A 16,859-nucleotide genomic window follows, 5' to 3' on the forward strand; every position below is an offset into this window, starting at 1 on the left:
ATATTAAATATTAAAATATATTAACTGGTCAGTAATCAAGGTTTAGGGAGTGTGAAAAGAAAGGGTAGTAAGTTAGTTAGTTGAGTTCTAAGAATAAAAAAAAAGGATGAATTAGGGCAAGAGGTTTTGGACTATTTGGATGGGCATAAATATTAACATTTATTTATTATTATTCTCTTCCTCCACATCTGACCAAAAAATATATTAATGGCGTGTACCAAAAAAATGAATTTAATTTAAATTTATTTACAAATTTTTTTTTAGCTCTACGGAGCCACGACATGTTACCCTCTATTATGGTCTAAAAATCATCGACCATGACTCATTTTTTTTTCAAACGTTCAATCAACCAACTAGAACCAGTGTTTCCAAATTAGGGTTTCAGTTCTAATTACGTACCGTGCTAATGGCTTTCTTTCATTGAAATTCAAATCCGAGATTGAGCATTGTACGAAAATATTAAGATATTGGAAAGAGAAGCAAATTGAAGGTTTTTGATACATGTAAATCTAAATCAGTAGAAACTAAGTAAAAATAGTGGGGAGGGAGAAGGTGCATTCGGAGGGTAAAAGGAAAATTTTGGAGATGAAAATACCAGAGGTTGGCTTAGATTGTTGCCTTATGTAGCTATGGAAGTCATCTCCACCTCTGCAGAACCACCACGTTTCATAATTGTCCATCTTTGTTTCCCTCTCTAAAATTGGGTAGGGTGAGGTGGAGAGTAGTGGATGGGAAGCCAGAGAGGGAATTTATAGGCATTTTTAAGTTCAAGATTAAAGAGTAAGTGTACTATTAAATTCCTGCCATTTTGTTTGCCTAAAATTTTTTGAGGGGAAGAGTATGGTTAATCACGACACCAATTTAAGAGCTTTGACTCACTGCATTTCTTCTATTTATACGGCTTATTTTCAACCATTCATATTACTCTACTCTCGTTTTTTTCTCTCTATGAAATGTTGGGTTCTCGTAACGGGTTACTAATCGATCTCTAATAGTGTTTGGTCTTACGAGAATGACATGCATATTCGCATCATATACAGTTAACGGAACACATTGATGTATAAATAGTCAGGACCTATTGTAAGTCGATAAAAAAAATGATGTGCTCGACAAAAGTACTCAAAGTACATGTTCGTTAGTGTTAAAGTAAATTCACCATGGTTCTAAGAACAAATGGTAACTAAATGAGATAGAACAGATTGTTTAAGATTCAAAACTTTTATTTTAAGTGGTAAAAATTGAACTAACCCAATTAAAATTATTTTAAATAGTTGTTTAATGTTTTATTTTATTTTATTAATTTTGATGTTGATTTTTAAGAAGTTTAAAATAGATTCTAGGTAACTATCCTTCCTTCTAATCGTTATAAATGATTTGATCCATTATTGTAGAGATATTGGAAGAAAAAAATTTACAATAAAGAGGAGAAAATTTACAATTATGTAATGTGGTAAAATTTATATTTTTATAGTTTTAGATAAAAGAAGAATAAACTCTTATATGAGATGACATAATATATAATCACGTTAAAATGGTAGAGGTAAAATAATATGTAGTTAATAAACAAATTTAATTATTAATGTTTTATATTTTAATTATTAATTTATTTGAAAGGATAAATGTAGAAAAATATCATTAATAAACTATTTTTTCATTCATTACCGTCAATATATCACTCTCCTCTACTTTCTCTTCAAATCACTGAAATACAAAGAAAGAAAACACAAAAACGTTTTTCACACTTGTCAAATAGTTAAGTACGTGTCTAAAATAAGATTTTTTGGTGTGACATTTGTCTATAATTAAAAGTATTCTTATTAGTACAGATGTCTAAAATAATATTCTTTTTATAACAATTCGCTATAATTAACTGTATTTTTATTAGTATAGATGTCTAAAATAAGATTCTTTTTTATTACATTTGTCTATTATTAAATGTATTCTTATTAATATATATGTCTAAAATAAGATTATTTTTGTAACAATGATTTATAATTAACTGTCTTATTTATGAGCACAAACAATAATCAAAGGATAAATGCGTAAATGCACTTTAGCATTATTCTTAGACAAGTACATATACTTCAGTTAAACAAAAAAACTCTCCATGTTTCCATATCACTTACTTAGTTCCGGGACATGATGTATTTTTCGGTTAACATTACCTTTTTTTTTTTTCTTATTATTCAAATTAGATTATCCTCTTAATAAATAAAATCAATTTTAATTTGATTTCAAGATCTATTCTTCTAACACAATAGCTAAATCAAGGGAATAATTTGATTTCAATATCATGAGAGGTCGGTTTTAGGGCATTGAAAGAAAGAAAAATTTCAATAGAGAGAGGAGAGTTTTGTGATTTTTTATAAAGTGTCTATGGTTATAAATTTTATGGCCGATGTATCCCGAGAATTTGATTAATTGAAAAAGTAGCGTGGAAAAGTTTTGTGATTTGAAATAATGAGACGAGGTATGTGAATATGAAATTTCTATGCACGGGTCATGACTCAATTAGGTTAAGCTTTTTTTCCTCTAGACGATGAAACTTATCCATCATTGAGTTGAGATTCGAAAATGCAAATTCAATAAATTTCTTCCGAGCTTCTCCTAGACTCATTTCACTCCATAAAACAAGTACTAATAAAATGTTTTAGACAATCCGTGTTAAAAATAAGTTCAATATAATTGTTCCCTTAATTATTTAATTAAATATGTAAATATAATTTCTAAACTAAAAAGCCCGTTTTTATAAATAAAAAAAAGGAAAAATTATATATATATATATATATTATTTTATTTTATTTTGTAACATTAAACAAAATAAATGTTATTATTATAAATTTTTTAATATAGAAAACTCATAAACACTAAACAAAATTAAAATTCATTTAATCATTTTTTTACCATGATCTTAAAAAGTTAAAATGTTCATGCAAACAAAAGCATCCACCCATTGACATCATATTAGAACAAATGAAATGAGTTATAATCATTTGTTACTTTTGATATTTATTCATTATATATATAGTCATATTTTACTTCGAATTCATATCAAAGTTGACTACCATTGCCCGAGCTCGACCCGCCATTGCCACCTCCATCGTAGTACCCGCCCATTGCATCAAACATTCCTGTTGGGACGTGCCCTATCTGAAACGTCTGGCCATATGGTGGCACCATCCCTACTTGTGGTCCATAATCCACATTGCGCCTTAGGATTGGTTCCGTACGGATTCGATCACTCTCCAACTCGCGGTAGCGGTTGAGAAAAACAGTTAATGGCTCAATGTAATCGTCAAACCCTAGCTTCCCCATGGCCCAAAGGACATCCTCTGCTGTCACTGTCTTACGCTGCTCCCTTTGGCATCGCTCATTGGCCTCGCCAGTAATGAAGCTGATGTACTCAGACACGCATTCTTGGATGGTCTCCTTTGCATCATCGGATATCTTTGCATGAGAGGGTAAGATTCGTCGCATGATGCGTATCACATTAGCGATTGGCATGTATTGGTCCTGCTCCCGCACAATGCATTGTTGGCTCTTTCCATTGTTGGTGGCAGCGATCGAGGCACAGGTAGAGCCAGTCATAAGGGAGTTGGCCGCAATGTTTCGACCATTTGATTGCTGGTGGTTGTTGTTGGCGAAAGATGACTTGTTTGTGGTTAACAATACATTCAAAGCTGAAGCCAAAAGCTTGATTGATTCATCAAACAAATAATGAAAATCTTAAATTTTCATAAATAAATCAATTTTGCATAATTTAAAATTTTAATGGGCAATCAATTAATACAAAATTAAATAATTTATTTATAAAAAAAATAAATAAATAAGGATTTATATAAATTTTGATTTATTTCCGTTACAAAGTTTTAATTAAATTTATGTTTTAGTCTTTTATATTGATCTCATTTTTATTTAATAAATATTAAAATATATTAATATAATATTAAAGGCTAATAATCCATCACTGCCCATAAAAAATGCATGTGAGGTAAGAAAGGGAAGTAAGTTAGTTAGTTGATTCGAGAGAATAAAAAAGCTAAATTAAGACAAAAGGTTTTGGACTATTTGTATTGGTAGAAAGACAAGAGATATTAACATTTATTTATTATTATTTTTTTTCTCTTTTTATTTGTTAATTAGCTACGTCACCAACATTGCCAACTCACATATCTGACCAAGAAAATATATTAATGACGTGTATCAAAAATAAAAACTTTAAATTTAAATTTATTTACAAAAAATTTCTGGCTCTACGGAACCATGGCATGTAACCCTCCATGATGGTCTAAAAATTATCCACCGCGACTTAGTTTTTCTCAAACATTCAATCAACCGACCACTGTTTTCAAATTAAGGTTTCAGTTCTAGTCTTGTGTACTGTGCTAATGACTCTCTTTCATTGAAATTCAAGTTCGAGTTGAGTTTTGTACGAAAATATTAAGATATTAGAAAGAGAACGACAAATTGAAGTTTTTTGATATATGCAAATCTAAATCAACTAAGCAAAAATAATGAAGATGAAGAGATCTTGATGCATGCAACAAATAGAAACCAAAACGTAATATATGTATAGATAGAAGGTGCAAGCGAAGGGTAAAAGTGGAATTTTGGAGATGAAAATACCCGAGGTTGGCTTAGGTTGTTGCCTTTTGTAGCTATGGAAGCCATCTCCACCTCCTGCAGAACCACCACATTCCATAATTGCCCCTCTTCGTTTCTCTCTCTCAAATTGGGTTGAGTGAGGTTGAGAGTAGTGGATGAGAAGCAAAAGAGGGATTTATAGACATTTTTAGGTTCAAGATTCAGCAGGTGTACGGTCAAATCCTTGCCATTTTGTTTGCCTATAAATTTTTGAGGGGAAGGGCATTGGTAATCACGACACCAATTTAATTGGTTTTTCTCTCTAATTATATTATTTATTAATTTCTTATTTTTCTTTGCATGCACAATAATACAAAGATTTGATTCCCTGTATTTCTTCTATTTGTACTATTTATTTTCAACCAATCATATCACTCAACTCTTATTTTTTTCCTTGAAATGTTGGGTTCTAGTAACCGGTTACTAACCGATCTCTAATAGTATTTGGTCTAACGAGAACGACATGCATATGCGCACCATATACGGTTAACGGAACACGCTGATGTATGAATAGTCAAGACCTATTGTAAGTCGATAAAGAAAATGATGTGCTTGGCAAAAGTGCTCAAAGGTCCTGACTATGGAAGCCATCTCCATCTCCTGTAGAACCACCGCATTCCATAATTGTCCCTCTTCGTTTCACTCTCTCAAATTGGGTTGGGTGAGGTTGAGAGTAGTGGATGGGAAGCAAAAAAGGGATTTATAGACATTTTTAAGTTCAAGATTCAGCAGGTGTACGGTCAATTCCTTGCCATTTTGTTTGCCTATAAATTTTGTAGGGGAAGGGCATTGATAATCACGACACCAATTTAATTGGTTTTTCTCTCTAATTATATTATTTATTAATTTCTTATTTTTCTTTGCATGCACAATAACACAAAGCTTTGATTCCCTGTATTTCTTCTATTTGTACTATTTATTTTCAACCAATCATATCACTCAACTCTCATTTTTTTCCTTGAAATGTTGGGTTCTAGTAACCGATTACTAACCGATCTCTAATAGTATTTGGTCTAACGAGAACGACATGCATATGCGCACCATATACGGTTAACGGAACACGCTAATGTATGAATAGTCAAGACCTATTGTAAGTTGATAAAGAAAATGATGTGCTTGGCAAAAGTGCTCAAATGCTTGACGAACCGTGCGGGTTTGCTCTTTTCTTTTTGAAGATAGCAAGGAAGCGATTTGTTCGTTGGGGGATTTAGCTAGCCAAATCGCACTAATGTAATTCATTTGTCCTACGAGACTACAGAGCAATTCAAACTCTAAGTAAGATTAGATGTAGGGCAACACTTTTCTATTCTCTCTAAAGTCAGGTAGTTGAATCGTTTACTTTCGAAGACATGCCAAATCACTTGAAGGTCTAATTACAATAATCGTTAAGGTGCTTAGATAATTGATGAAAGAAATAATTACAATAATTAAATTATTATTGTTAGAATCATAGAAATTAAAATAGATATTTTAAAATTTTGAAATAATAAAATAAAGGAATATGAAAATTAGATTTTGAATTTTTATTAATGGATGAAATTATAAAAGGATGGAAAAGGAAGAATTTATCAACAAAAATCCAAATTAGTTATTGGCCAACCTCCCATTTTAAAATTAAGTCACAAGGGCATGACCGCAACAATTTCCTTTTTATACGGTGGCTTGGTTGCGTCGCGAATAAAAAACTTCTCTCGACTTTGATAATGAACATAGTTCAAATTGATTTCTATTTTTGATTCAACGACACGTTTTAAAAACCTCAAGGAGAAGCCCGAAAGGGAAAGTCCAAAGAGAACAATATATGCTAGCGATAGGCTTGAGTTGTTACAAATGGTTTCAGAGCTAGACATCGGATCTGCCAGCGAGAAAGCTGAGCCTCAAAGGAGGTGGGCATGAGTCAATGTGCCAACAAATACTCTAGGCCCCGAAAGGGATGGATTGTGAGATTCCACATTAGTTAAGGAGGAGGATAAAACAAATCTCTCTCTAACAAACGCGTTTTAAAGTCTTGAGAGGAAGCCCAAACTAATAGGACAACATCTTGCAAGATGATTAATATTATTTGCTCCAGTTTTTTTTTTTTAACCTAATTAATACTCATGATGTAAATGTCCAAAATAGAGTCAAAAGTTGTTATATTTTTAAGTTGAGAATAGGGCTAAAAGAGGAGGAATCAATTTGGTTATGACGTTGTAATTTGTGCAGTATAAAAACATGACTCAATCGTTGAATATTTTGCATTGATCGAGAGAATGGTTCTACCACCACATCTTGTGATACCTGTATTCAAATGTTTTCCATGGAAAACTCATACCAAAAGGGAGCAACAAAGGCATAGATCAACTGAAGATATGAACCTATTCCCAAATAAATATTTTATTTCATGCATTTTTAATTAAGTGATACCTAAGGGCTAGATATACATTTTGAGACAAAAAAAAAAAAAAAACAATTTTTTTTTAAAAATTATATGGTAATTATTCAAGTATGAATTAAATACCAAGAAAGGAATAATAGACTTTATTTTCACTTTTTTTTCTCTACTTTTATTATTATTATTAAAAAAAAAACTTTATTGTGAAAAAATGGGTGGGACAAGAGGTTTTTTTTTGCAGGATACAATAATATTTGGTTAAAACTTAGAAGATATTTATTATAAAATACTTGTTTCATCGTTATTAAAAGTTTAAAATAAAAAATGAATTAAAAAAAAATCCTTTTGGTTGACATAAACAATTTTTTTAATAAAAAAGCAGCGGTTTCACTGTAGTTATAAAAAGAAATGGTAAGTAAACTTATAAAGAAAAAAATTTACCATAGAGAAGAAAATGTTTTGTTGAACACTTTTATGAATTATATAATGAAGTGAAATTCATATTTTTATTTTTTTTTTATAGATAAACTATGTTTCAAGTTAAAATAATGGGAAGTTAATAAGAAAATTTAATTATTATTGTTTTATTTCTTTAATTATTAATTTATTTGAAAAATAAATGAAAGAAAAATATCATAAAAAATCTATTTTTTCACGCCTTCTAATCAATATATTACTCTCCTCTATTTTCTCTACACTTGTCAATAGTGAAGTAAAGAGTCTAAAATAAGATTTTTTTTCTATAATTAATGTAATAATATAGATGTCTAATTCTTTCTGTGACAATGGTTTATAATTAATTCTTATTAGTACATATGTCTAAAATAAGATTTTTTTTGTGACATTTGTTTATAATTAATTATATTTTTATGAGTACAGAGGTTTAAAATAATATTTTTTTGTGTGACATTTGTCTATAATTAACTCTATTCTTATTATTACAGATGTCTAAAATAAGATTTTTTTGTGACATTTGTCTATAATTAACTTTATTCTTATGGTCTAAAATAAGATTCTTTTTATGACAATTGTCTATAACTCATCGTATTCATATTATAGGATATCTAGAATAAGATTTTTTTTGTGATATTTGTTTATAATTAACTGTATTCTTTTTAGTACAGATGTCTAAAATAAAATTCAGTTCTTAATAGTACAGATATCTAAAATAAAATTATTTTGTGGCAATTGTCTATAATTAACTGTATTCTTACTAATACAGATGTCTAAAATGAGATTTTTGTTGGGACATTTGTCTATAATTAACTGTATTCTTATTCTTATTAGTACATATGTCTAAAAAGATTCTATTTGTGACAATAGTCTATAATTAGCTGTCTGATTTACGCAGCACAAATAATGATGAAAGGGTAAATGAGTAAATGCACTTTAACATTACTATTTTTTTAGATCCGTACACATTCTTCCGTCAAACACTTCATGTTTCCATATCACTCACTTAGTTTTGAAACATGACATGATGTAGTTTTCTATTAACATTACTATTTTTTCTTAGTCAGATAATTTAAATTAGATTATTCTCTTGATAAATAAAATCAATTTTAATTTGATTTCAAGATCTTTTCATCTAACACAATAACGAAACCAAGAGAATAATTTGATTTCATTTGTTATGGGAGGTCGGTTTTAGGGTATTTGAAAGAAAGAAAATTTTCAATAGAAGAGAGTTTTGTTTTTCATGAAGTGTCTATGGTTATAAATTTTATGGCCGATGCATCCCGAGACTTTGATTGATTGAAAAAGTAGCGTGGAAAAGTTTTGTGATTTGAAATAATTAGACGAGGTATAAGAAGATGAAATTTCTAAGCACGGATTATGACTCTATTTCGTTGAGATTTTTTTACTCTCGTCGATGAAGATTATCCATCATTGAGTTGAGATTCGGAAATGCAAATTCAATAAATTTCTTTCAAGCTTCTCCTAAACTGATTTCACTCCATAAAACAAGTACAAGTACTCATAAAATTTTTTAGCCCATCCGTATTTTCTTAATTATTTAATTAAATATGTAAATGTAATTTCTAAACTAAATATCTACTCTCCTTTTTTAACTAAAAAACAAAAAATCAAATATATATATAAAAAAGGCCGTATTTAGTCACTCACTAGTGAGGTAAGAAAGGGGAATAGGTTAGTTAGTTCCCTTCACGAGAATAAAAAAGGCCGAAATAGAGTAAGAGGTATCGGACGGTTTCTATTGGCAGACAACAGATATTAACATTTATTTATTATTATTTTTTTCCTTCTTTTTATTTGTTAATTAGCCACCTCACCAACACTCCCAACTCACACATCTGACCAAGAAAATATATTAATGACGTGTACCCAAGAAAAAACTATAAATTTAAATTTATTTATGAAATATTTCTGGCTCCACAGAGCCATGGCATGTAACCCTCCATTGTGGTCTAAAAATTATCCACCGAGACTCAGTTTTTTTTCAAACGTTCAATCAACCGACTAGTGTTTTCAAATTAGGGCTTCAGTTCTGGTCTTGTACGTAATGTGCTAATGGCTCTCTTTCATTGAAATTCAAGTCCAAGTTCAGCTTTGTACGAAAATATTAATATATTGGAAATAGGAGGCAAATTGAAGTTTTTTGATATATGCAAATCTAAATCAATAGAAACTAAGCAAAAATCAATAGGAGGCAAATTGAAGTTTTTTGATATATGGGTTCTCGTAATGGGTACTAACCAATCTCTAGTAGTATTTGGTCTTACGAGAACAACATGCATATGCGCACCATATACAGTTAACGAAACACGTTGATGTATAAATAGTCAAGACCTATCGTAAGTCGATAAAGAAAATGATGTGCTTGGCACAAGTGCTCAAAGGCTTAATGAATCGTGCGGGTTTGCTCTTTTCTTTTTGAAGATAACAAGGAGATTTGTTCATTAGGGTATTTAACTAACCAAATCGCACTAATGTAATTCATTTGTCCTAGAAGACTACAGAGTAATTCAAACTTTCAGAATAAAAAAAAAAAAATCTTTTTTAGTTTGGTTAGAATTGGGAAGACATGTTTATAAAACATTTCGTTTCATTGTTATTAAAATTTTAAAATTAAAAAAAAAAAAAAAAACAAAAACAAAAACTTTTTTGGTTACCATAAATAATTTTTAAAACAAAAAAGATAGCATGTTACAGAGTTAAAATGAATTTATTGGTTCTAAGAACAAATGGTAACTAAATGAGATGAATGAAAAATTTTCATTTTAATGTTAAAAAAATTGAACTGACCCAATTAAAATTATTTTAAAGAGTTCTCAATCTTTTATTTTATTTATTTTATTTTTTTTATTTTGTTAAATAGATTCTAATTAATTATGATTCACATCCAAAATTTTCAGAGAAACATTGTAATTTAAAAATATACAATAGAAAGGAGAAAATGTTTGATGAAGTTCTTTAATGAATTAGGTAGAGGAGAAAAATTCATATTTTTATTGTTTTACATAAAGGAGAGATAAACTCTGGTGTGAGATGACATAATAAATAATATGTAATTAATAAGCAAATTTAACTATTATTATTTTATTTATTTAATTATTAATTTATTAGAAAATATAAATGCAAAAATATCATAATAAAATCTTTTTTCCTGTCATTCTAGTTCATATATCACTCTCCTCTATTTTCATTTCTTCAAATCATCGAAATCGAAAGGAAGAAAACACAAAAGCATTTCTTCACCCTTGTCAATAGTTAAGTACAAATGTCTAAAATAAGATTTGTTTTTGTGACATTTGTCTATAATTAATGGTATTCTTATTAATACATATGTCTAAAATACGATTCTTTTTGTGATAATTATATATAATTAACTGTATTCTCATGGGTATATATGTTTAAAATAAGATTTTTTTGTGACATTTATCTATAATAATTGTATTCTTATTAGTATAGATGTCTGAAATAAAATCTTTTTTGTGACAATTGTCTATAATTAACTGTACTTTTATTATAACAGATGTCTAAAATAAGTTTTTTTGTGTGACAATTCTCTATATAATTAACTGTATTCTTATTAGTACGTCTAGAATAAGATTCTTTACATTTGTCTATAATTAACTGTAATAGGTCTAAAATAAGATTCTTTTTTCGATAATTTTCTATAATTAACTATCTCATTTACCCAACACAAACAATGAACAAAGGGAAAATGCTTAAATGCACTTTACCATTACTATTTTTCTTAGACAAGTATAAATCCTTCTGTCAAACAAAAAACACTTATGTTTCCATATCACTCACTTAGTTTTGGAACACGACATGTTGTATTTTTGTGTTAACATTATGTTTTTTTCTTAGTCAGCTTATTTAAATTAAATTATCCTCTTAATAAACAAAATCAATTTTAATTTAATTTCAAGATCTATTCATCTAACACAACAGCTAGATCAAAAGAATAATTTGATTTCATTTGTCATGGGAGATCGATTTTAGGGCATGGAAAGAAAGAAAAATTTCAATGGAGAAAGTAGAGTTTTGTGATATTTTATGAAGTGTCTATTGTTCTAAATTTTATGGCCGATGTATCCCGAAAATTTGATTGATTGAAAAAGTAGCGTGAAAATTTTTTGTGATTTGAAATAATGAGACGAGGTATGCGGAGATGAAATTTCTATGCACGGGTCATGACTCAATTTGGTTGAGTTTTTTTTTTTCCTCTCGATGATGAAGCTTATTCATCATTGAATTGAGATTCGAAAATACAAATTTAATAAATTTCTTCTGAGCTTCTCCTAAACTGATTTTACTCGATCAAACAAGTACTAATAAAATCTTTTAAACTACCCGAGTTAAAAATAAATTCAATATAATTATTTCCTTAATTATTTAATTAGATAGGTAAATGTAATTTCTAGCCAAAAAAACAAAAACAAAAAAAACAAAAATCAACATATATATATATATATATATATATATATATATATATATTATTTTATTTTACTTTACTTTGTAACATTAAACCAAACAACTATTATTATTAATTTTTTAATATAGAAAACTTTAGAAAAAATGAAGAAAAAAAAATGTAACAAAATTAAAATTGATTTAATCATTTTTTTACAATAATCTTAAATAGTTACCAAAGATAAGTTGACTTAGACCAAAGCATCCATCATAGCCATTAAATTAGAACAAATGAAATGTGTTATAATCTGTGTGTTACTTTTGATATTTATTCATTATATATATAGTCATATTTTACTTCGAATTCATATCAAAGTTGACTACCATTGCTCGAGCTCGACCCGCCATTGCCACCTCCATCGTAGTACCCGCCCATTACATCAAACATTCCTGTTTGGACGTGCCCTATCTGAAACGTCTGGCCATATGGTGGTTGCTGTTGTCAGTGTTATTGGCAGAAGATGACTTGTTTGTGGTTAATAATACATCCAAAGCTGAAACCAAATGCTTCATTCACATTCATCAAACAAATAATAATGAAAAAATATATATCAATTTTATAAGTAAATCAATTTCGCTTAAATTGACAAGGTTATAAATTAAAACAATTAAATAATTTATTTATATACGAAAATAAAAAATAAAAAAGGATTTAGATAAATTTTGATTTATTCCTACTTAATCTTAAAAGTTTAAATTCAATTCTTTTAGGTTTAGTCATTTATAATTATTTCATTTTCATTTAATAGATTTTAAAAATTATATTAGCATAACATCAACTGCCACTAATAAGTCACACTCACATTCAATGGTAAAAAGCAAGTGAGGTAAGAAAGACAAGTGAGGTAAGAAATGGGAGTATGTTAGTCAGTTATGTTGTGGAGAATAAAAAAAAAACTGAAATAGAGCAAGAGGTTTTGGACTATATTTGTATTGGCAGAAAGACAACCGATATTAATATTTATTTATTATTATTATTTCCTTCTTTTTATTTGTTCATTAGCCACGACACCAACACTGCCAACTCACACATAAGAAAATATATTAATGACCTGTACAAAAAAAAACACTATAAATTTAAATTTATTTACCTAAAATTTCTGACTCTACGGAGCCATGACATCTAACACTCCACTATGGTCTAAAAATTATCGACCATGTCTTCATTCAACCAACCAGAATCAGTATTTCTAAATTAGGGTTTCAGTTTTGATCCTATAAGTACCGTGCTAATGGTTCTCTTTCATTGAAATTCAAGTTCGAGCTGAGATTTCTACGACAATATTAAGATATTGAAAAGAGAAGATAGATTTTAAGAACGGGCGAGGGATGAGAGAGAGAGAGATTGAAGCTTTTTGATACATGCAAATCTAAATCAATAGAAACTAAGTAAGAATAATGAAGATGAAGAGATCTTGATGCATGCAACAAATGGGAACCAAAACATAATATAAAAATAACAGACGTTGGCTTAGGTTGTTGCCTTATGTAGCCATGGAAGCCATCTCGCCCTCCTGCTCTAGCTGAAACCACCACATTCCATAATTGCCCATCTTAGTTTCTCTCTAAAAGTGGTTAAGGTGAGATAAAGAGCCGTGGATGGGAAGCAGTAGAGGGATTTATAGGCATTTTTACTTTGATCTAATAGAGTCATCTGGTCAAATCCATGCCATTTTGTTTGCCTATCAATTTTTAAGGGGAAGGGCATTGGTAATCACGACACCAATTTAATTGGTCTTTCTCTCTGATTATATTATTTATTAATTTCTTATTTTTCTTTGCATGCACAATAACACATAACTTTCATTTTTTTTCTCCCTATGAAATGTTGGGTTCTCGCAACGGGTTATAACCGATCTCTAGTAGTATTTGGTCTAACGAGAACGACATGCATATGCGCACCATATACGGTTAACGAAACACGCTGATGTATAAATAGTCAGGACCTATCGTAAGTCGATAAAGAAAATGATGTGCTTGGCACAAGTGCTCAAAGGCTTGATGAATCGTGCGGGTTTGCTCTTTTCTTTTTTAAGATAGCAAAGAGATTTGTTCGTTAGGGGATTTAGCTAACCAAATCGCACTAATGTAATTCATTTGTCCTCAAACACTACAGAGTAATTCAAACTCTTAGTAAGATTAGAAGTAGGGAACACTTTCTATTCATTCTGTAAGTCAGATAGTTAATGCTTCTTTGAATATAGAAAACGAGAATGATTCTAATGAACCTTCCTCATTTCATATCCATCTTGCTCCGACTTCAAACTCTATGTTTGTAATTTCTCAGTGTAGATAACTATTATTACTTAAAAATAAATTTTGAATTTTTATTAATGGATGAAATTATAAAGGGAAAGAGAGTGAATAATTTATTAACAAAAATCTAAATCACTTTATAACCCAAAGTAATGTTATTGGCCAACCTCCCATATTTAGCCCTAACTTCTCTTCTATATTTTCTTTTTTAATTTATCATTTTATACATATATATATATAAAAGTTTTGAATATAATCCAAATTTTAAAATTAAGTCACACTATTTAGGGACGATCGCAACAATTCCCTTTTATAGGGTGGTTTTGTTGTGCCGTGAAAAAAAAAACTTCTCTCTCGACTTTGATAATGAACATGGTTCAAATTGATTTCTGTTTTTGATTCAACGAGTGCTTTAAAAACTTGAGGGGAAGCCCGAACGAAAGGGAAAGCCCAAAGATGACAATATCTGCTAGTGATGGGCTTGAGCTGTTACAAATGGTTTCAAAGCTAGACATTGGACGATGTGCCAACGAGAAGGTTGAGCCTCGAAGGAGGTGGACATGAGTCGATGTGCCAACAAAGACTCTAGACCCCGAAGGAAGTGGATTTGGTGGAGGTCCCAAGTTATGACGTTGTAAATTGTGTAAGTATAAAAACATGACTCAACCATTGAATATTTTGCATTGATCGAAAGAAGGGTTCTACCACCCCATCTTAATACCTACATTCAAATATTTTTAATGGAAAATTCATACTGAACTGATTCAAAAGTATAGATGTCCACTTAATTTATGGAGCTAAGGTTCATGAGAACCGGCTCCCAAATAAGATGGAGAATGTTTAAATATGGGATAGGACCTGCTCTCAAACAAGTATTTTATTCTCATTCAACTAAACGATTAGAATTGAAAACATACTCAAGGGTGATATCCATTTTAGAGAGTTCAAATATGAATTAAATCCCTAAAAAAGAATAATCGACTTTATTTTCACTTTTTTCCTCATTTTATTATTATTATTAAGAAAAAAAAAAAACTTTCTTGTGAAGAAATGTGTTGAAAAAAGACGTTTTTTTTTTCATGTGAGATACAATGAATTTTGGTTAGAATTTGGAAGATATATTTATAAAGCAAGTGTTTCATTGTTATTAAATGTTTAAAATTAAAAAAAAAAAAAAAAAAAAAAAAAAAAAAAAAAAAAAAAAAAAAAAAAAAAAAAAAAAAAAAAAAACTTTTTGGTTGTAATAAATAATTTTTAAAACAAAAAAAAGTAGCATGTTCCTTAATACTAAGGTAACAAAAAAAACTTGTTGGATTATGTTGGTTTTCCCCTAAAGAATCGTGCTACAATGCTCGACTTTTTCATACATCACTAGAGGGAGAATTTCAAGAACATTGTTGATTTTTTCATACTTGAATTTTTTTTTCCACAGACGGTATTAACCATTGTTAAAATCGAGATGAGGTAACATATCTAAATTTTACGTGACAACAACGAAAAAAGAAAGATAATGTAGCTTTCAAACGAAAAAAGAAGAAAGAAAGATGCACACATGTAGTGCTTGCCACATAGAATCTTATATTCATCTTCAAATAAGGTTAAACAAAGATCACATACTAGGTAGGGCACCTGCAATCAATATGGTAAATTTTGTATTCATCTCTAAAAGTTTTAATATTATTGAAAAATGATACTAAATATATTTATTAATTTTTTAAAAAAAATTAAAACTAATCCTGAGAGTATTTGGGAGAACACTAAATTTAAGGTATTATTGAAACTTTTGAATATGTAAAAAGTATTTTTGAGATAAAAGGCAAAATTCGAATGTATATTTATTAATTTACCCTCTAATTTAAATTGGAAGAGAGTGGATTGTGAGATATCACATTGATTGGAGATTGGAGAGAGGAACAAGTGCCCGCATGAGGACATTGGGCCTCAAAGAGAGGTGGATTGTGAGATCTCACATTGATTAGAAAGAGGAATGAGTGCTAGCGGGAGCGCTCGGTTTCAAAGGGGAGAGGATTGTGAGATTCCACATCAATTAGAGAGGAACGAATACCAGTGGGGACACTAAATTGTGAAAGGAAGTGGATTGGGGGGTCCACATTGATCGGAGAAGGGAAGAAGTGCTAGCAAGGATGTTGAGACATGAATGAAGGTGGACAATGAGAACCCAATTCTATTAGGTGAGAAGAACGTGAAAACATGTTCCTAATATAAATGTTTCAAAAACCTTAAAAGTAAGTATCAGTTAGGAGTTATTACCGTGCCAACTGATATTTACTTTGGTGTCTTGGTGTTGGTTGGTTGCTTTTTCTATTTGGTTTGCTTGAAGTATAAGATAGCTTCTTTGAAGAATATCCTTAAAATTATTTTTAATTTTTATTAACAAAATCGAAAAAAAAGCACATAAGTCATAATTTTCTTGAATTTTATTTATTTATTTATTTATTTATATAAAGCCTCATTAGTTTTTCATATTCCTTACATACTTCTTTCTAATCCCGAATAATTCATATTTTTTTAATTTTATTTTTAATTTTATTAATATTTATAATTATATTCTTCTCTGTAAACTTCACCATTAAGAAACCTCCCAAAAACCTTCACACAGGATAAACTTTAAACTCCGAAT

At 29.5% G+C, this 16,859-nt stretch overlaps 1 protein-coding gene across 2 annotated transcripts; it reads right to left on the bottom strand.

The window, feature by feature from the left end:
• Positions 1–3,016: 3,016 nt before the first annotated feature.
• On the bottom strand, positions 3,017–4,759 carry LOC111498480 (nuclear transcription factor Y subunit B-3-like). 2 transcript variants are annotated; one of them, XM_023149749.1, is made up of 2 exons: positions 4,627–4,759; positions 3,017–3,680 (listed from the first exon to the last, which is right to left on the bottom strand). In XM_023149749.1, exons 1-2 carry the CDS (start codon positions 4,700–4,702, stop codon positions 3,052–3,054), a joined length of 705 nt encoding a protein of 234 aa, XP_023005517.1. In that variant the 5' UTR covers positions 4,703–4,759; the 3' UTR covers positions 3,017–3,051. The 2 variants fall into 2 exon arrangements, with proteins under 2 accessions (XP_023005517.1, XP_023005516.1); XM_023149748.1 differs by having other exon boundaries at positions 4,588–4,759.
• Between the last annotated feature and the right edge of the window lie 12,100 nt (positions 4,760–16,859).

The sequence above is a fragment of the Cucurbita maxima genome, unplaced genomic scaffold, assembly GCF_002738345.1.
Source record: "Cucurbita maxima cultivar Rimu unplaced genomic scaffold, Cmax_1.0 Cma_Scf00025, whole genome shotgun sequence".
Classification (NCBI taxonomy): Eukaryota; Viridiplantae; Streptophyta; class Magnoliopsida; order Cucurbitales; family Cucurbitaceae; genus Cucurbita; species Cucurbita maxima.

What these genes read in the sequence shown, in the direction of transcription:
- LOC111498480 (XM_023149748.1), bottom strand. Translation starts at nt 4,702, where the DNA reads ATGGAATGTGGTGGTTCTGCAGGAGGTGGAGATGGCTTCCATAGCTAC. An exon ending in TCCACTTTTACCCTTCGCTT is followed by an intron (nt 3,681 to 4,587) that starts GCACCTTCTATC and finishes TTTTGGCTTCAG; the next exon opens with CTTTGAATGTATTGTTAACC.